The 21,743-nt window shown below is 42.7% G+C and overlaps 1 protein-coding gene across 8 annotated transcripts in view; it reads left to right on the plus strand.

Moving 5' to 3' along the window:
* The window catches only part of AGAP1 (ArfGAP with GTPase domain, ankyrin repeat and PH domain 1), a 327,230-nt gene that overhangs the window by 172,004 nt on the left and 133,483 nt on the right, over positions 1-21,743 (plus strand). For all 8 annotated transcript variants that reach the window (XM_061459922.1, XM_061459932.1, XM_061459942.1 and 5 more), the window contains one exon: positions 17,055-17,159. In XM_061459922.1, coding sequence (XP_061315906.1) covers positions 17,055-17,159 — 105 coding nt within the window. The remainder of the gene's footprint in view (positions 1-17,054; positions 17,160-21,743) is intronic.

A 21,743-nucleotide genomic window follows, 5' to 3' on the forward strand; every position in this document is an offset into this window, starting at 1 on the left:
TCTCTATTTGCTGGCAGGGCTTTCTTGATTTCCACTTGAAAGTAGTGGGTGATGTGTTTGCCAAATGTGTGCTAAGTGCTTTCTAAGCACTGCCACACTTAGACAACATGATGTGAAATGTAACCGCCATTTTATGACTTAAATGATGTTAAATGTAGTTAATTGGAAAAACTTTTAACTGCAGAGAATTTCCCTATGAATAGCCTTCATAATAACCATCTCACTATAAAACGCAAAATGCTTTGCTCACAAGGACAACTGTACTATAAAGGTGAAGTGTATTGATCAAATTACCTGAGATAATAAACTTCGGATGAATAACTCCTCTATTGATGAATGGCAGAAGTCTTCCTTTTTACCTCATACTGTTAGTGTGATGGGAAGGCAATTGAGAGAACAGTATTAAGAGTGTGGGGCTGTTTCAAGCATAGTTTATATTTTTAAGTGAAATAGCTCTGTGAAATTGTGGATTGAAAGCGGCATTGGGGTTTTTTACTGTTTGTTACTGTTTTGTTGCTTTTAAGCTGTAATTTGTTCAAAGTATAATCATCTTCAGATAAAATGTTATAGGACTATATAAAAGTGAATATGTAGATTCACAGAATGGTTTGAGTTGGGAAGGACCTTAAAGCTTATCTAGTTACATTTCCCCTGCCACAGGCAGGGACCTCTTCTGCTAGACCAGGTTGCTCCAAGCCTTATCCAGCCTGGCCTTAAACACTTCCAGGGATTGGGGAACACTTCCAGACATGGCAAGAGACTTAAAATGGTCAGTACATGCAAGAACTTGAAATAATAAGGAGCGAGCCATGAGCTTTGTACACGTTAATGAAAAGTGAGGTCAGAGCATAACTGGATTCTGGTAATGGAGATGCTCCTATCAAAGAGGGGAAGAGTTGTGGTAGAAGGGAGCTTAAAAACAAATGAGATGTTCTGGGTTTTGTTGCTTAGTGTATGCTTGTTCCTTCGCTTTCTGCTGAGTAGGTATTTCATGGATTTATTAAATTATGGGAAAGAAAAGCAAAATGATGGCTGTATCTGCCTTTTTTTAACAGCTTTTGAGTTTTGGGTTTGATCAGAGATGACAGCTTCCTAGGCAACCTCAGATACATAACTTGGAATAAACCTAATGCAGAGCTTCTTGTATCTTTCAGAATACAAACAGAAAACTGTATTTTTATTCAGTATACAGTAATCATCTGTAAATGCATTTATGGGTGAAGAATAGAATCATAGAATGGTTTGGGTTGGAAGGGACCTTAAAGATCACCTAGTTCCAGCCCCCCTGCTGAAGGGAATGGGATGGCTTTAAAAAACTCATTGATGTTAACAGTTTGGAGCATCCTCAGAATTTCTGGTCAAAGAGACAACTGAGTGTTCAGACATGCTTATTCTTGAAATGTGGTATCTGAAATGCCATCAAGTAAAAAAGACTGGAAGTTGAAGAGAATTACAAGAAGCTGATCAACTGTAGTATTAGTATATACAAAGTATAGAAGCTTTCCAACTGAATGCAGAAGGGAAGCAAGGAAGTAATATGAAATACTAAAATAATAATTGAGTTTAAAATCGGTTATGGTGAGGGAAATTGATGGAATTGATATTCCCGATAGATGCTCAGGATGGAAAGAAGGCTGTATTATTTTTTCACACTTCATCTAGAAGATTGCCAACATTGACTTGGCTACTAAATGGGATTACAGTGTTTTCTTCTCAAGTGTTTCAAGTCTCTATCAAAGCAGCCTTTAGTTATAGTTGCATTTCTCCATGGGATAGGCTTTAAGATCATTGGACACACAATTCCGATTGAAGTTTTTACATTATGGAGTGACATGTCTTACTTTTGACAGATTTTATCTTCTTAGGAAAGTCTCCAAAGACTGAACTAAACAAGCCAGTACTTACTGAAGGTCGCAGTCAGGTGTCAGCAAGATAAGCAAGGAAGGGAACCAGATGCAGAAACAAATTTCAGAAGAGAAAGTTGCCACTTGTAAGCAGCATAGGAGAGAAATGAACCATTGGACTTTATCATTCAAATCCAAGAACATAAGTATCAGTAAAATAAATCCTTTTTATTTAAGGTAATAACAAAGACCAAATAATAATAACCAAGACCAAAATAAGCGTTCAAGAACTGTTTAGATGAGACCCTCAGTGCCATGGGTTAGTGGTGGCCTTGGCAGTGCTGGAGAATGGTTGGACTTGATGATCCTAAAGGTTTTTTCCAACTGAGTTGATCCTATGATTGTATGATTAGTTTTAAATACTATCATATGCTCATGTCATCACAGTGAAGACTTGCATAATGTCTGTCAGCTGGTCTGATTGGTTTACTATGTTGTTCTTATGTCCTTTGGTGTATACAGAGTAAGAACAAATGACCTAAAAGTCCATATGTCTTGAATGACCCAAAATGTCATGTCCTGTAAATATTCTTTACAGTCATTTGGAATAGGACTAGGTGTTAAGACACAAAGCTGGGTATTCTTTGAAACAGTTCTGAAACAATGTAAATACCATGTGAGTGTGATCACCTTGTTTCATGTATACAGAGATAGATGCAGATACATACATACACATATATGCGGTGTGGAGACTTCATAGCAGCCTTCCAGTATCTGCCCGCAAGGATGCGGAGAGAGACTCTTCATCAGGGACTTTAGTGATACGACAAGGGGTGGGGGGTTTAAACTGAAACAGGGGAAGTTTAGGTTGGAGATAAGGCAGAAGCTCTTCCCTGTGAGGGTGCTGAGGCGCTAGCACAGGGTGCACAGAGAAGTGGTAAACGCTCCATCCCTGGCAGTGGACAAAGCCTTGAGTGACATGGTCTGGTGTGAGGAGTCCCTGCCTATTGCAGGGCCGGTGGAACTGGATGGTCCTTTCCAATCCAAGTCCAATCCATAGATATATATGATCCTTTCCAATTCATAAATGCATATGATATAGATATCATTCATATATATATATATATATATATGAAACCTCCATATAAAAAAAAATATCTAGAAAACATTATCCTGTAGAAATGGAAAAGCGAGAGCAGAGGGCAACCAGAGTGCAACAGGGATTTGAGAATATCCATGGATTCAAAAGGTGAGAGCAAGCCAGGTCTACAGTCTTTGGAAAGAGATGAAGAGGAGCCTTCTTTTAATGGCCAGGATTGATTCTGCAAGGCTGTTTGAGCTCGTGTCAAGCAGGACGCGAGGGGGCAAGAACTTCAGCAGGAGGAAAGGCCAAGCACCACAGGAATGCATGTGGAATCCAAATAGCCACACAACAGACGTTTTTAATACGTTACATGCCAAATTCAGTTTGGTTTATTAGCAAGTGTTGGCTTTGCTAAGGGCTTTTAGAGTTCATTCCTTATTCCAATTCAGTTCTGCTGGTTACCATCAAACTTTGGGAGAATAATATTTAGTTGATGCCAGCAAGCTACATTGTTAGCACCCAAAATTAAAAGCTCCATTGAAAATGTGAACTAGATCAGAAGCCCATGGAGGCAGAAACTTGGCTGTGAAAAAGAGGCTTTGATGTCATAATGCCTATTGTTTAATGTCTTTTAAATGCCAATGCACAGCATGGAGGCCTGGCCCTCCCATTGTGCAACAGAGGGTGCACTGGGTGGTAGAGGGGGGGAAGAAAGGAGAACTCTTCCATCCTGTGAGCACAAAGTTGACAGTTACGGAGGCTTTTGGAGATCTTTTTTAAGGAATAGTGCAGTAAAGGGTGCACATCCAGAGCGAGCGAGTTGTGCGTGCAATGTGTGCAAGAGAAAGTTAGCAGTCAGTCAGGTTTTATCTCTTAATGAATAGAGACTGCTGAAGTAAGGGTTAGGTAATTGAGTTTATAATTAATTAGCCATAACCCTCATCAGATAAAGCAGTTGTCGAGATTTTTTTTTATCTCCTTTCTCTCCCCAGGGCCTGCCCTTCTTTGTCCTTGCACTGACAGCCAGCACTTATCTTAGGCCTTCTCCAGGTCCGTGCCCATCAACCCCTCCTCCCTTGGGCTGGTTTTTGGTGGTCAGCCGAGACCCTTATTGTCCTGTAAGGCTCACAATCAGCCTGGCTGTCGGGTGCTGGGATGATGAATTAGCGGTAGGAGTTAACATGGAGGTGAACTCCAGATTGGACTCGCGATAGCTCGCAGAGCGGCTTGTGTGTGTTAGTCACTGTCCCTGGCGCTGATACGCTGCTGACACTTTGCAACAAAGAGGTTAAAAAGGGAGATTTAGTCAAAGAAATGTCCTCGGGAAGTTCGGATGCGTACAAAGAACCCTTAATTTCTTCTGCTGTGCAATTCACCTCAACAATGCTGAGAAAATAAATGAGATTTTTACGCTGTTTCTTTCAGTGACCTTATCTCCCTTATATCATGGGTTGAACTGGGTTGCTTGCAGTAGGGGTAGAAATTTTACACTTACCTTAAAAACATCAAGATTGTAAAAGGTGTCTGGTTCTGTCTGCCCACTGAGCTAGATTAAGGGGATTTGGTGTCGAATTTATCCTCTTTCAAGGCATCATCCTTTTACAGATGCGTTGGAGAAAAGGAGCTTTCTTGCTGTGTTTACAGGAAGCATGTGGCATGGAGCTGGTTTTTATAGACAGGTTTACCTGCTGGAGAAGAAAACTGGTCAAAAAGAAGTTGGTTTTCTTTTCAGCTGGGGTTTCTTGCATTAGAGGTGAAGTCTCCCATGTCTTACAATATTGAAGATGAGGCTTCATCTGCTCATCTTCAGCATCAGGCTTCAGATGAGCACCATTTCAGTGAAGGTTTGGGTGGCTCATCCAGTTCCAACTACTGATGGCAGAACAAACCTGTTCCATTTTGGAGTAATAGCTTAGCAACTGTCCTAGTCCTAGTGGGTCTTGGAACCTTGCAGATGCTGTGGTGCAATGCTTGTGGTTTGTGAAGTCCCTCCAGTTCAGCCTTTCTGTGGCAGAGGGTTGGAACTGGATGAGCTTTAAGGTCCCTTCAGCCCGAGCCGTTCCATGGTTGTAAACCAGTACTGACACTGGTAGCAGCTAATCCCAGAGTATTATGGGTACTTCAGCCTGTGAGCAATCCTGTTGTGCTAGAAGTTTATGCTACATTGCCTGTAGTTGACAGATTTCTACCCTTTCAGGGTGTTAATTGGTATCAAATCTCTAGGATTCACTGTGAGGTCCATGCCATTTTGGTTTGCCATTTAAACACTCGAATTATGATACCATTTTACAGGGTGTTCTCCTGAGAGATGCCAGGAACAGTGATGGAAACTTACAAATGGTAAAAGCTTTTCTCATAGAATCATAGAATCCCAGCCTGGTTTGTGTTGAAAAGGACCTTAAAGCTCATCCAGTTCCAAACCCTGCCATGGGCAGGTACAACTTCCACTAGAGCAGGTTGCTCCAAGCCCCTGTGTCCAACCTGGCCTTGAACACTGCCAGGGATGGGGCAGTCACAGCTTCTCTGGGCACCCTGTGCCAGTGCCTCAGCACCCTCACAGGGGAGAACTTCTGCCTTATATCCAACCTGAAATAACAAACTTACTGTGATAAGGGGAGAGTTGGAATGCCTGGATTTAAGACGTGCCACTTTGAAGTCAGTGATAAGCCAGCAAAACCTTCTGCTTTAGGCAGCCTGGATAAAGTTGCAGAGGTAATTCAAATGATGATATATTTGCAGCTCTGTTCTGTTCGTAGGAAACGGACCTGGAAGGTCTCATTGAGAGAAAGCTGTGATTTCCTGAGCCACAGAGGTGCCTTTTTCCCCACTCTGGTGATTTCAGAGCATTGATTGAGGGATTGACTTCTCTCAATTGATTTGATCATTGCTTTTTGTCCCTTTTGTAGAGCTAACATGGAAATGAGAGAGAAAAGGAGTCCGACTGACACACCCGAGCGCAAGGGTGTTAAAGTTGGTAGTACCAAGTATCATTATCAACCGTAATTGACAAATAATACACCTCATAAATACTGCCAGTCTTTTCAATTAGTTTTCATCTCAAATCCGGGATGCAAAATGATGGCCTGTCAAGTGACAATGGATGACAAAAATTAATAAATTGTCTTCTAAATAGTATGGACACTTAAGAAAAATTGGGCAGCCAATTTAGCACAGCATGAACCGGGGGGAACCTTTTGTACTGTTGCTGTGCCACTAATGTTGTCTGGGTCTTTATTAATGGTGCTTGGCTGCTGCTGACAGTTTTGTTGCTACTGGCAACTTTCTTCATTAAAATTAAAGCCAGCGTCAAATCCCATTAGCTGCACTCTGGGTACCTTGCATTTTTATTTATGTATTTTTGTATTTCTCTTTGCAAACACGTTGTTTTAGCTATGGAAAGTTGGAAAATGTGGTTAAAAATTAGCCTTTCGTCTTGTCAGTGGCTGATTGCTTAACTAAATAATGGATTCTGTTATTTTGAGGGAGATTGTCTGCAGTGTGTTAGAACATGCCCAGTCTCCAGCCAAGGAACTGCACAGAGAAATCCATAAATGATCTTTATAAATTACCTTTTCTGATCACAATGTTCTTCTGCATCGCCTGCAAGCTAACTGCTTCTCACATACTCTCTCATAAAGCAGTAATAGCCTCTGGAGGGGAGCAGCTCACTTGTGTAGTGTTTTTCTGTTGCCAGTTCAACTAAAATATTGATGATGTTACATATATGCTTAAAATGGAAGGATCAACATGTGTGAAAGACTGCTCTTACAGGGAAAATAGGTGGTGTGTCTCCTTACTTTGGGAAGAGCAAGTATCTTTGTTTCTGGAAACATCTTTTGGCTTTCTGCTTTAAAAAGTCCTGGATTGACTCCTTCAGACAGAAGTCTTCATTCATAGAAATACATACATACATCTCACCTCTGGCAGGTTAAAGCCATTCCCCCTTGTCCTGTCCCTACAGGCCCTTGTCCAAAGCCCCTCTCCAGGCTTCTTGCAGCCCCTTTAGGTCCTGGAAGATGCTATAAGGCTTCTCCTGAGCCTGAGTGCTGGGTAACAGCCCTTGCTCTACCTGCTCTCGCTACTGACTATTCTAAAACGTTAAAATCCTGAGTGACCAGTGCATTAAATTACCTGAGGTATATCAAAGCAATCCATATTCTGTATTATGGATCACACATAAAGAGTTCACCCTGAATTTAAGGCTTCACATGGAAAAATCTGATGTACAGAAATGCCCAAGCAGAGCTGTGCCTAGCCATGTGCTTTTACTAATGGGATACAGTTTGTGGAGCATCACACTTTGCTGCCAAGTTTTACGTAACAGCCATTCCTAGGGATAGATACTTCCTAGGGATAGATAGAATTTAGTCACTGTCACCTTAGTTACAGCGTCTTGTATTAATTATACTCCTCTGGCTTGCAGGCCAGACCAGCCTAGCCCTTTTCTGATATCATTTGGGCATGAGCCAGCAATCCAAATATCTACCATCTTCTGATAGATGGAAATGCCTTGTGAAATGCAGAATATGGCTTGGGTTAACATCACTGTGATGGGTTGGGTTTCCATCCCGAGCATGCTGTAACATGCTTCTGAGTGGGCAGGGAGGTAGGACAGAGTCTTCCATCAACACCTTGGGTTTGCTCCTATGGCCATCATAATGTCCTTTGATTCAGGAAGTAGGAAGTGTGATGGTTCTTCTTATGTCCAAGCTTTGAAGCAGTAGTACCAGGAAAGGGTAAGGGAGCGCCAGTGGGTTTGGTGCAGAAAACCAGCGAGTGGCTCCACATGCTAATATTTTCTGATGCACTGTTTTCCTATCAGTATAAATAGAGCAAGTGTTGGATACAAAACACATTTAAATGTTCACTTAAATAGTTGTATTTGGGAATAATCTTATATGGTAAGTGAAAAACAATTAACAGTTTAAATGGTCTTTTAAACAGATGCACTTACAGCGAATCTTAGACTAAAATAAGTGCTGTGTGGCTCAAATCTGAATTTCAATTCAGCTGCAGTGTAGATTAAGTGACCCTGTTGTTCTCAAGAATGGATACTTGATAGAAAGAAAATAAACTGGTGACACTGAATTAGCAGCCATTTAATAAATCCAAGTTGTGCCTTGGCTTTTCTGCTACGTCTTCTTGGTTTTAAGAGAATAAAAAAAAGGGTGTCAGTAGTTAATTGTTGACTGAAGCTTAATATCTGTTGAAGCAAATGAGCCATGAAATATACTACATAGAAAGTATTGTATCTGAAGTGATTTTAACATTAATACAATATTGCCATTTTTAACTTGCTGACACAATGCGCAGAACCCTTTATTTGGGAATTGCACTGATTAATGCTAGGCTTGGTAAGTGGGGGTGAGGAGGAGCGTGTGCTATATATAAACCGGAGCATGCCTACACAAAACTAGCTTGGTTTTCCTCACAAGTACCTGTTTGAGCCATGTTAAATAAATTTTGGGTTGTCTGAAGTTACTGCTTCAAGATACCTGATAACAACCACTTTGCCAAAAGCACTGATTTATAATTCCTCGGCAAAGTTCTTTCAGATGACCGACACTGGCAATGTCTCCTGTTTTGCTAACTGTAATTTCTGTAACATCTATCGGAGTAAAACCTGTTTACTTTGTTAATGACAGCAGTAGCTTTGCCTTTTTGCAGTGACAACCTAAGTACAGAGCGTAATAAACCTGTATTTGAAAGCTCTTTCAATTGTACCTTTAAATCCTTGGAAATGGCCTTGGTTAGGTTTTCACTGAGGTTCAGGGTGGCATGGTAGCTGTGGAGGTACTTTGGTATAGAAGAGCCTTCAAATATACTCAGCTATATCAGCGGTAGGACAAGTCAGGGCTTGCAGTCAGTGTTGCTGTATGTGTGTGTGTGTATTCACGTACACTTGCGTGGTTTTTTCCTTGGTCTTAGGAGAGATAGGACGGAGGAGAATGGGGTGGGTGGGTGGAAGATTGATGGAGCATCTTTACAGCTCTTTGTGTCCTGGGAGGCTGGTCACATCATGAAGTGGTGGTCCAGGCAGTGTCGCTACCTATCCAGCAGGTGTATGCAGTGGGGTCATGGGTGCTGACAGTCCTGTGACCAGAGCACAGAGGTGTAAAAGTAAAATGAGGCGATGAGGCAGTGGTTGAATAATGAGAAGGTTGCCTCCTACCGTAGAGGAAAAGAGGGTGTTTCTTATCTTATCCCTACCAAAGTTGAAGGACTCGGAGGTCCAACCATTCGGCAAAACGAGGGCCAGTCCTTCTGATTAAAAAGAAATAAAATGATAATATTTAAATCCCATTCTAGGGCAGAGTTTCTGAGGGTTGTTCACGGAGCCCCTTTTGGGCCCCAAATTTCCCACCATGATGTGTGGATCCTTTCTGCACAATAACATGGAACACACTTTAACAAAAAAACACATAGAAGGCAGACTTCTTTTTCCCCTGCCAGTGTTCTTGGGTTTGTTATTCAGGAGATGCTGTATTAAATTGGATTTTGTGTCCATCATTATTAAAATGTGAAGTGTGTCGGTCACAAAGCATACATTTCAGGGCAGTTAGCTGAATAATTCTTTTCTTTATTATCCCAAATTACTGCTGAGCTCTGGAGAGGTGAGCAGTTTAGCCAATTATTGCCATTTGAGCTGGATTTGTGGGTGATTAGCTCCTGGTCGAATTCAGTCCTGGCAAGGGCTTTGAAGCCTTCGCTTGTGTGATTTTCACAGCAGTGAGGTAGGAATAGACGCGGCTAATGACAGGAAGGTCATGTGGGTGATGTGACCTGTGAGGGGGGGGCTCGGGTTTAGCAAATAGGGCATCCACAATAACAAGTGTGTCACTAACCCCGCCGTGCATAATCGGAGTTTTATAGGATTGTTGGAGATGCTGACAGCTCAATTAAAGTGTAACCCTTTGTACCATATACCCTGGCAGAATGACAGAAATATTACCAACAAAAAAGGGAGGGGGCCACAAGGGAACTGGTTAAAGATCCAGTAGCCTTTTTCTTTTCCCCCCTTCATCGGAGCCTGCACAGAACAAGCCGCAAAAAGCATCCATTTGTGAAATAATAGATTGTCCAGGGGAGGGGTATGGTGCCAAACATGGCTACAAAAAAAAGCTGCTCTTAAGTGGTCTGCCTGATGTTTCTATGGAAACACTGTAGTATCAGGATAGAAAGTTAAAATTGGGTTTTAAGCTTTTCATGGCTTTTCTCCCATGAACCCCCTTCCCCCTCCAAATCCCGACTTTATATAAAATATGATAAAGAGAATTTCAGGGTTCAGGGAATGGAGCCCTACTGTAATGAGAGCTGTATCGTCTACCTAGCAGTAGCGATGCCTGTGTGATGATTCCTTTCTTTATCTGTATATCATACACACACCCCCCATAAATGCTCTGTTTGTTTCTGAAGGGAAATAAATGTTTTGTTGCTTCTTTTTCATCCCTGACCCTTCAGCCATCTCTGCCACCAGGGATGTTTCTGCTCTTGGAGCCTTTTCCAAATGACCCATTACACGCAGCCGGGTTTGCTCACAATGGATCAGTTTCCCAGTGTTGTTTTTCCTTCTAATTTCAGTCTAAGCAGCAGTGTTTCAGCGAGGCGGTTGGCGTGAGTGCTGACTTCAGTTGTGGGCAGGGTAGTTAGAGGCTCAGTGCGTGGTGCTGGAGCAAAAGGTAAGAGTTCAATCGGAGCCGATCACTGCCGGCTCCTCTGCTGCTGACTTAGACCCCTTGGCATCAGCCGCCTGGTTTCTCCCACACTAAGCTTAATGATTTGCATCACGGTGCATTTCACATCAGTGCTGACGATGGTGTCAGGGAAACCACAACTGCCAATGCCAAGGGGTTAATAAACCGACTGCTTGAGATTATTAAGGGCTGTGATTATTATTTTTTCACCAGGCCAGGGAAATTGGAACAAACCTCATAATGCGACAGAGATAGAAACTACTGCAAGGCAGGAAAATATTGTGACTTATTAGGTGCTGTGCCTCGTGCACAGAGGTAAACTGGGTTTAGAGCGGGAGATGTGCCATTCCTTTAAATATGGAATTGCATTTTGTAGCACATTTGGATTTAAACTCTGTAGAAAGGACATAGAGATGGCTGCAGAGTATGCAAGGTGCTCTTGGTTTTATAAAGTCTAATTTTAGAAATAATCATAAACGGGGGCTAAGAAAAGACTGCCCCTTTCACAAAGCTGTCAAACTGAAGGAAAACTCAGGAACTGTCTTACTGAGCATCAGTGTCCTTCAACTGCATGTCCTGCATTGTCTTCTGATGCCCGTTTGGGTGTCTGGACTGTTATGGTGGCAGACAAAAGCAGCTTTGGACTTGCAGTGCTTTGCCAGAGCAGTGCTTATTGCTCCATCTGGATCCTGCAGCACAGCTGGATCTTCAGCATTCCATTCCAGTTCTTCTTTAGACAGCGTTCTTATATGATCATCTTTTTGCCTCTTCATAAAGTTGCTCGTTAGGTGGGTGAATGTGACATACAGATAATGGTTTCCTATCCTTTAGTCCCCACATCGCAGCGCAGTTGTCTCTTCTCAACCACACCATGCTTAAAGTACAGTGAGTAGGTTCCTGTTCTCAGCAACATCCTTGAGGAATCCTTGCCTGTGCCATGTTGGAAGTACATACCCTACCTTTTAAAAGCCCTACAGCTGCAAGCCAGGGAGTTGTGAATGCTTACCTTTAAAGTTATTTGCTGCGTATCAGGAGAACTTGGGCATTACCTGCTCTTGGTGGGTAAGGTCAGAATCTGGATGCTGAGTTGTTGGAGCAGTCATTAAAAATAAAACCACAATAACAGAAGGCACTAAGCTGCTGCTTCTTCCCATTTACCATGTCCTTAGTGTGCCTGGCTGCAGTAAGAATACATGGAGTCTTTCAGGGGGTTTTGCAGTGTTGTTAGATAGTAAAGTTGAAGAACCTTTAAGGTCTTCTGTTTTCAGATCTCTTTAGAGGCATTCCGTAGCCTTTCTGTAGCCTTTGGTTTGTGGTTCAGTTGGTCCCCAGTTGCACCCTGTTACTATAAGAGATGTTTACTACAAGTTTCCAACTGTAAAACTAAAAAAGCCTCATAGCTAATTGACCAGCATTCCCTTAAATTTGTGGGATATAAATACTGAAGTTTGGGAAATCAAGAAAACAAGTTACATTTGTATGGAAGGATTCATAGAATCCCAGCCTGGTTTGTGTTGGAAGGGACCTTAAAGTTCATCCAGCTCCAACCCCTGCCATGGGCAGGGACACCTTCCACTAGAGCAGGTTGCTCCAAGCCCCTGTGTCCAACCTGGCCTTGAACACTGCCAGGGATGGGGCCACCACAACTGCAACCTGTTGCAGTTAAATTCCGGAAGCAGAGGAGATCAACTAAGAGCAAATCTCTCATTTGCTATTAGGACAAGCGAGACCAGACTCAGTGCTGCTGGCCAGGCTACCTAAAGCTGGCTGGTCATGCAGTCCTGGAGGATTTACCAGCATTTGTTCATGATGTTGATAGATTTAGAGGAAGTGAATGTTTTATTGTCCAGAATTCATGTGTAACAGTTCGTGAGCCTGGCTATGAATGGTTGTCCTTGCAGCTCTGTGAGGATGTTTCTAATGAGTATGAGGCTTTCCTGTTGTGAACAGGATGCAAATGATAGAGCTGTCAAATTCATAGCATTGCTGGCTACTAATCACCGTTACGAGAACTGAGAACCTGTGTGGAAATAGAGCCATTTAGACTTCTAATGATTAAATGCAAGGTTACATATTTCATTTTGTCAAAACAACATCATGGTAACTGGATGGGGTTGGCTAAAAATTAGGGAGGGGAAGAAAAAACCCGCATGATGGCAGTACCTTAGCCATGGCAGTGGTGTGCACTTCTGAAAAGGAATGGCAACCAAAGTACCATACTGTCTTTTCCAAGAGGTTCATTTGTACTTGGCATTGCCAAGAAAAGCCAAATGTACCAGGTCGTATTAAAACAAGCAAACCAAAACCAACCACTCAAAAACCCCACAAACAAGAAAAACCCAACCTCAAGTCAAGTGCTAACAGGAAATGGAAAACCATGTGCTCAGTTAAGCCATGATCACTGTGTTAATTATACTGTTTGTGAAGCCCTTTGTATCTTGTGGCACCTGGAAAAGCCAAAATACATGGGAAAGTGATGAAGTATGTTACTCCACACCTGGGAAGTATTTAAGTCTCTTCTGCTACCATCTATCTGAGAAACTAAGGGAGCTGACATACCAGCATCTTTCATGTTGCTTAATAAAGCAACTTCCTCAGGTCTCTTTCTTAAGTGCTGATAATTTGCTGCTTAAAACCTGAAATATTTCTCAAACCCAAGATCATAATTGTTTCACCATTTGTCTTCATTTGTTGTTTAAGCGAGCAAGGTTTGTAGCTCATGGGAAGGCATGTGAGGGGCGAGATTTAGCCAATTACTGTGCATTAACATGAACTGTGTATGTTATGTGTAGTGGTCCCTTAACCCATGTTGGGTGTTTTGCTTCTTACCTTAAGACCAATCAGTCCTACACTGGTGGCTTTTCATTAGCTGCTCCTGCTCTCGCAGTAATGATTGGGATGCAGAGCCTAATGGCAGTCTGTAACTTCTCCTGGTGCCCTGAAGCTCAACAGCGTAAGCAGATTGACTCAGTTAGGGCCCCAGTCTCTAACAGCAAATGCAATCAATAAATCTTTGTTGGTAAATAATTGCTATTGAACAGAGTTTTAATATAAATTTATGAGTGGTGTTTTATCACAGCTTGAGGCTATGGCAAGCCACTGAGTGATGGATTTCAGATAACACTTACATTCATTACATTAACTTTGTAAGTTATTTAAAGCTTGTACACTTAACATTGCTTTTGGCTTGCAATGACCTCCTGGGACTAGACGTAGCATACACATTACTAATAAAGAGCTCGCAGTACGTACAGACTCCATTGCTTTGTGCAGTGACGCAGTTCCTCGAGCAAAAACCCAACAAGTGAAGTTTGTGCACTCCGCTTGACGTCTCTTTCCTGTGGCTCATGAAAAGTACAAGCTGGTTCAGGCTGGTTGGAGAAACGTTCCCCCGTCAGACACAGGATTGGCAGTTTTGGAGGGGAGGTGGTGGAAAAGTTGAATTTGAAGTGTGAAGTTCTCCGCAGTTTGGGGGGAAATCAGAGGTGTTAAATTCCTAGTGTTGAGTCTGGAGGCTTTGGGTTAGCTGGACCGAACTGCAGAGGGAAGACTGTAACAAGTGAAAGATTTCGTACACATTAGGAGAAATAATGTTATCCAATTAATAATAATCTGAGGCAGAGATTATCGGGAGGGATAAATGTGTATTTTGAAGTGGAAGTTGATTTACTTCATCCCTTACTGCATCGCTTGGTGACTAAATGTGATTTCTCTGCTGTGCTGTGTGTATGTAGGGGCTGCTTGGCTGGGACTAGAGATGTGCCCAAACTAGCTCTAAATTTGCTTAGAGGTACCAAAGGTCAGTGGGACCATGTATCTTGTGTCCTAGGTAAGAGTATCTGATGTGACTTAAATGTAGACATAATGTGACTGAAGTGAAGGGCTTTTTCTATTATTTTCTTCTAATAACGTTTCTTGTCATATATGGGCCATCTATTGGTTTTTTTGTTGTTGCTGTTGTTGTTTTCTTGGGGTTTTTTAGGTTTAGTTACTGTTAAAGTGCGTTTATAACTGATCTGAACTCCCATACTAAGAGCATCTCTCTGGACCATTCTATCTAATTACCCCAGACAAAGTGGTAGTCTCTGGCCTTGGGGGAAAGAAAAGTGTGCTTTATGGTACATAGGCTTCTGCTCTGAAACAGTGTATGTTGGCCCCTTGTATTGGGGGTTGGAACTAGATGATCTTAAGGTCCTTTCCAACCCTAACTATTTTATGATTCAGAGCAGTTTCCTCTGGCAGATATTTTTCATTCTCACCTAATACAAAAATCTATTCTTTTTTGCCAAGTTAGAGCATAAAGAAAGTGGATTGGGCAATCTGGTTTGTTAGTTAGGCATAAATAGGTACAGCATCCCTATTTAATGCTGAGGTGGTGGCTTTTTTACATTGAAAAGCAAGGTGAGAAACCTCATTTTGAATCATTTTCTTAATTTTGATCCAAAACCTGAATTTCATAGTTCACACCTTGAGAGCAGCGGAACTCGTGTAGTAAAAATCATGAAAGTGGTGGGTTTTTACTATTTATTGGAGTTATAATTGGCATGAACTGAAAACTACCTGAATCATGACATGTTTTCTAGCTAGCAAAGGGCCAGCTAAAAAGGGGTGAATTACATATTTTTTGCCTTTTTCAAAGGTGTAGAAAAAGGCTGGGGGGGGGGGGGGGGGAATCACTGTTGTGATCTTCTGATCTTTACAGCTTTTTCCCCATTAAAAGGTCTGAAGAACAAACCCTGGCAGGGAAAGAATAATTTTTGATCCCCGTAGCACAGCCGTAACTAGAATTAGGTCCCCCAAACACCAGCAAACGTGCTGCAGGTGAGGTATGAAAGATGGGAAAGGTGAAGCGACAGAGCACCTACTATAGACAAACACACACGTCAAAGGCAGGAATAAGCTTTCATTTTTTAATAGAAGAAAACAACGTCTAAGCACTGGAAGACAGTAATTGGGATGTGCAAGACGCGCTCATGGAAGCTTTTGTAAGACAGTGTTACAGAAACCCCATTCTCTCTTGGAAAAGTTTTGAGTCATAGCAAAGAAGCACAAAAACCCAGAAATGTGACCCTCAGACTGTCAGGAAGTTTGGAGTTGTACCACTGTGTCAGTCACTCGTCCAACACCAGCTTTTCTTTACGGGCCCATCCACAGGTTGCTGTAACTTGGGAAGGGTTGTTCTCTGAAGTGCTATTCAGGGTGTGTGGCCAGCAACGGTTGTGAACTTGGGTTTTCCGACTGGGTTCATCTCTCTGGTTGCAAAAGGAGAGTTGTTGGTTCATATGGATTGTGACAAGGGTCTTAAAACATCCAGGATTTGTCTCTCTCTGGATAAAGATAGCATAACTTGCTTTCAAGGTTTTTTAACCCACCTCGACCAAAACCAACTCCATGGGAGCTGGAAGCACCGTGCTTGATAGTGCAACTATCTATGTCCTGTTTTCTTATTTCTGTGGAAAATTAGAATGGAAAAACTAATTTTATGGGGATTAGAGAACTAAGTTGATATTGATTTAGATTTATGATGTAGGTTTATGATTTAATGAAATTAATCTGTCTCCCTTTATTGGAACTTGATCGGTGGATCTGGTGAGGTAGGTACTGTACATAGTGTCTCCACACTCCAGTAGACTTTCAGTAACCTAAGTACTGTATGAATTCATTGGGAACTGCCTTCTAGCTTGTTTTTTTTCCTAGGGAAGCGCATTGTTAAAGCATGGCTTCATTTACCACCCACACTGTGCTACAGCATGGTATATTTTGCTTTTCTAAGTGACTTCCTATTTTTAAGCGGTGAATGGGTTCATATGTAGAAGCAGTCCTTGTCCGTGTGAACACAATGATGACTTTATCTCAGCTGTGGATTGTTAGCATTCATCACTGATGTTTAGGTTGAATACAATGTTTGGGAAGGTGAGTCACCTTGCCCACCTCTTTCATTAAATTATCCAGAATTTACTGGGAAAACTTTGTATTTGGCCTGTTTCCATTTTGTTGCTCTTGCCTGGAATTGTTGTTGCTTGCTGGAATGAATAGCTGGTAGGATTTCCATTGCGGTGGTACCTTACTGCAGAAGGGAATGAGAACATACAAACGTATGCTCTTCCAACATAAACCAGTCTGGGATTCTGGGATTCTCTACCTGTTGAATAAAGCCAGAGCTGTTAAAGCCTTTCCTGTTTACTGTACTTGCTTTATGAAAGCCTCATTTAGAGCTTTTCCTCCTAAATTGCAAACACTGAAGCTTCTGAGGGAGCAAACGTACATCCTGGGAGAAGCAGGGGAAAGCGAGTAACTTGCAGAAGGAAGTTACTAGAATTGTTGGCAATGATATTTATCTCTTTCTGTGTCTTCAATAGCTGTGTCTTGGCAAGAGTGTTGATGGTATTTGTAAGAGTATTAATGGTATTTGTTTCTTTTCTGCTCTAATAGGGTATGCTGCTAAAGCGAAGTGGCAAGTCACTGAATAAAGAGTGGAAGAAGAAATACGTGACGTTGTGCGACAACGGTGTGCTGACCTACCATCCCAGTTTACATGTGAGTACACCATCCTCTCTGAATGTTCAGCAGCATCAGGCCCTTATAAAGCAGTGGTACTAAGTGTGTCTGATGTGGTTCTGTTGAACCCTCTTTGGTGGGGGAACTTCTTCCTCTCTCTTCATTCCCCCCATCTGAAAAAGGCATAATCTGAAATAAAACTCACTGGTGCAAGGCTGAATACAGTCAAGTTCCTTTGAACCCCTTGGAACTGGGGTTCCCTTTGCATCTCAAGAGGTGGTTTAAACCTTTATTTTGTGCTGATGTTTTTACAGACTTGATTCAAAACCAAAAGCGTTTTTCAAGAACAAGTGCCCTAGCTGTAGTAAAGAGTGAGGGAAGTTCTGGTATTTGTGGTGTGCAGTGGTTATGGCTTGGTTTGAAAATGGCTTAGATATTAAAATGTGCCAGAAAACTTCACACTGAGGCATCTGTCATTGTCTCTGGCTAAAGATCTTGTCTGTTTCTCCTCAATGAGTGCATAACACAGTCTCTAGGTCTGGTTTGGGGGTGGAAGGAGCACAGTGATCTTCCTTAAAAGTGGCCCACCCCTTCTGCCCCAGCCACACCAGCAACAGAAGTGAGCTTGTTCCATGCCAGAGCACTTCAAAAGACAGAGATGATGTGGGGACTCCAGATCTTGAAAGTCCCAGGGGATTGCAGCTCCCTCCCTTGCTCTGTACTACAGGCCATGGTAAAATAGGACAAAAACATGGTGTGACCCTCACAAAGATCTTTACAATCTTATCTGGGTTTGTATTTTATCATCATAACACATAGGAAAACCTGAGGGTAGCCAGTTGTAATGTTTTTAGGAATAGTTTCTAAACCTATTGGTCGTTTTGAGCTTCTGGGCAATTTTTCATTAAGGAGTGAAAAATCAAGGTTTTGATCAGATGCATTTCATGGGCTTATAGGTGATCTGAGGCTTATAGACCTGCAAGTGGAACTGATGCAGGGAGTTTCTGCTTTAGATGGGTGCTGTCTGAGGAGCATGGCCACTTGATGCTGTGCTTGCACCAACTTGCTGTTCCCTGGCTGCAGAATATTATCACTTTCTCTGACCTGACACAAGATTTCATAGTCTCAGACCCTGACTAATAATGCTTTGCTATAGTTGCTGATGTTACATCCATGTCTCTTAAAAACAATTTAATGTTAGATGACAACTAACTTAAAGGCATTGCTGCTTTCTATCAGGAATATTGTCCCTCAGCTACTGGGTTCTGGAGCAAGCTTTTTACTGTTCCTTTTTGTGAAACTGGGCAAGTCTGTCCTCTTTGGCCACTCTTAATGCCTTTAAATTTCGGGAATTCTGCCATCAAGTAGTCTTGAAATACCTGAATTGTGTATCGGTGTTGCTCACAGAAGGGAAGCACAGGTACTGCACGCTCCCCATGGAGCTCCCACATGGGTTTCCCTTAGGTTGTGTTGGCCAACTCTGGGTCATCAAGCAAGGAGGAGACAAGCTGCCATTGTTGGTGCCCAAATCCCTTCCTTGCTTTGTGGAAGTGCTCTATTGTTCCTGGCAGTCGCTGTGCACGTGTTAGGTTTTCATTGCCTCTTGCAGACAATAGAGTACTTCTTCTCTGAAGGCTTCCCTGGAGCTGCTTAGTGTCCCCTAGAGTGAGACTCCATTGAGATTAGAGGTAATTACTTTGAGATTAGAGGTAAATCCATTGGAGATTAGAGAGAATCCATTTAAAGAAGTAATTACTAGCCTGTAATTGTTTCCCTCTGTCCCCCATCATGTGCCCCCACCCCAATAAAAAGATACATGGCTTCATACTTCCATTGGCTTCCTTAGCTTCCATTAGCTCTCCTTGCATAGATTGGAGAGGTTTTAAGATGCTGCTTTTCCTTAGCTGTACATGGGTAGGTGGTAGAGCCTTCTGTTGTCTTTAGTCTTCACAGAGTCACTGTGCTACATACTGTCAGTGGGCTATTTATTGTCATTTAAGTATTGTTCATATACCCTCCTGAGCACTCTTCACCCATCGGGCTGTAGTAGTATGTGAGTAGCATCTTAGAATCATAGAATCATAGAATCGTTAGGGTTGGAAAGGACCATAAGATCATCCAGTTCCAACCCCCCTGCTGTGGGCAGGGACACCTCCGGCTAAACCATATCACCCAAGGCTTCGTCCAGCCTGGTCTTGAACACTGCCAGGGATGGAGCATTCACAACCTCCCTGGGCAACCCATTCCAGTGCCTCACCACCCTAACAGGAAAGAATTTCCTCCTTATATCCAATCTAAACTTCCCCTGCTTAAGTTTTAACCCGTTACCCTTTGTCCTATCACTACAGTCTCTAATGAAGAGACCCTCTCCAGCATCCCTATAGGCCCCCTTCAGATACTGGAAGGCTGCTATAAGGTCTCCATGCAGCCTTCTCTTCTCCAGGCTGAACAGCCCCAATGCAAACCTCAGTGGGAGGAAGAGGCAGAACTAGATTGAAGTCAGTTGCACTCCTGGCATAGTTTGTACACAACTTTATAGGCAGGAAAGTCAGAAGTTCCCCTTGGGTATTGCTGAGTGAATGAAGTGAATGGTTTTCCCCCAAACAGAACTCTGACAAAAGTCAGACCCTAACCACCTGCATTGGAAGAATCTATTATAATATTTAACGGCTGATAGGGAGCTCTGTGTTCAATATTGCCAGAGGTTTGGCCAGAAGTGGCTCGGTTGTCTCTGATGGATGTGTTCAGTAGCAGCTTGGGCATGAAGGCAGTGTTTTAATACAGAGAATGTGTCCTTATTGCAGAAATCAGTCCTGTCATCCTCCTTGAAAGGATTGGCTACGAAATGAAAGGTTTTGGGGTGGGGAGTGAAAAATCAAATGAGTACTTTCTTACAGAGGAGGTGTCCCTGGAAGGGTCAGGCCTGTTTGGCAGGGCAGCATGTTGAAATGACTGCTGTATTGTGCCAGCTAAATGAGTAACTCCTAATGCCACCGGGTTGACGTTTGACACAATAGCTAAATTCATATTCTTTCTTTTCAAGAAAGTGGGGGGAGAGAGAAACGGGGAAAGAAAAATACATGTACATAAGCACCCTACTGTTTTCTGCCTTGGTCATGTCAGGTTTTTTCAAGAGCCTCAAACCTTCCCGTCCCTTGGGATGCTGAGGAGCTGTGCCGATAGAAAATGGTGGGGATAATGAGAGAGAACTTTGACCTGCAGGCTTCAAAGTTCACCATAGCTCCCTATTCATCTTGTGCTTCTGGAGTATAGCTGTTGAGTGGATGACTAAAATTCTGGCTGGCAAATTCAGTATCAGCCTCCCCAAAGGGACATGTGGGAATTTGTCTGGGCATCTCTTGGCTCTTAATGGCAGAGTGCCATGCACAAAGGCTCCCAAAATGCATTCACCGGGGTACCTGCTGCGCAGCATTACATCCTGCTGCTTTAGCTAAGCCTTACTCTGATAAATACCTGATGATGTTGCACCACTGTCTGTCTGCCAGAGGGTTGCCATCGTGCCGCAGGTCAGTAGATGGCAAAACTTTAGCTGTGGATGTCCATTGTCTGCTCTTGAATCCTTATCACCACCAGTGCCCCTCATTCATGAAAAGAAAAAAGGCACATTCTTTCCCTTTTACATTTAATTTGTTCTAGATTTGATTTCAAATAAAAGCACAGTGCAGTTGCACCTTATGGGGGAAGAACACCTTCTTGAATACATGAGGTAGGTCTGATGTCCATCTGGAGCACCCCTGGTATGTAAAACCTACATGGAGATGTTGATTTTTGCTTGCTGAGGTCTGTATTGCAGCAGTGCCACTCTTACTCCTTGTTCCCACCCTCACTGATACGGTTTGATAACCTGCATTGAGCTGTGTAGGATTGTAACAGTGATGGGGGGTACAACCTACCTTTGTCTCCTTGAGAAGTGTGTGGATTCACCTGGTCTGCTGTCCGCCCAATTCATCTGAGACAGCCACAGTTTCAAACCTCTTCCTTGAAAATAGGTTAGATACTTAGAATATTTAGGTTAGATATAAGGCAGAAGTTCCTCCCTGTGAGGGTGGTGAGGCCCTGGGACCTTAAAGCTCAACTGATTCCAATGCTTGCCACAGGCAGGGACACCTTCCGCTAGAGCAGGTTGCTCCAAGCCCCTTGAACACTGCCAGGGATGGGGCAGCCACAGCTTCTCTGGGCACCCTGTGCCAGTGCCAATGAAGTATTCCATCTCTCCTTATTTTTAAGAGACCACCATGCTAGGTGGGCTGTGTGACATCTTTGTGCATGGCTGGGGTAGTCTGGCAATGGAGCTGGGGGTTGTTTTACCAAGGAGCAGCACTCACCTTCACGCTTATGCGTAACCCCCTACAGCCATTGCTTCGGTTCAGCCTTATTTTCAGGGTTACCTTACCTCAGGCTGTTTAATAGCTCCAAAGTGTGGTGTTTGTGTTGCTTTAATAGAAATATTCATGCTCTTACATATTTCAAATACCATCGTGTATGCCCTTTTTTCCCCCCTCTCTCTGTTTTTCCTTCAAAGGAATGTAAAGCTGAATATTGGCTGACTCTGAAAGCCATTCTATCTGGCCTTTCCGTGAACGCCTAATCCTGAAATCAGGC

This window comes from Pezoporus flaviventris, unplaced genomic scaffold, assembly GCF_033815535.1.
Source record: "Pezoporus flaviventris isolate CSIRO_AGI_PZ_B2104156 unplaced genomic scaffold, CSIRO_AGI_Pfla_v1 ptg000001l, whole genome shotgun sequence".
Taxonomy (NCBI): Eukaryota; Metazoa; Chordata; class Aves; order Psittaciformes; family Psittacidae; genus Pezoporus; species Pezoporus flaviventris.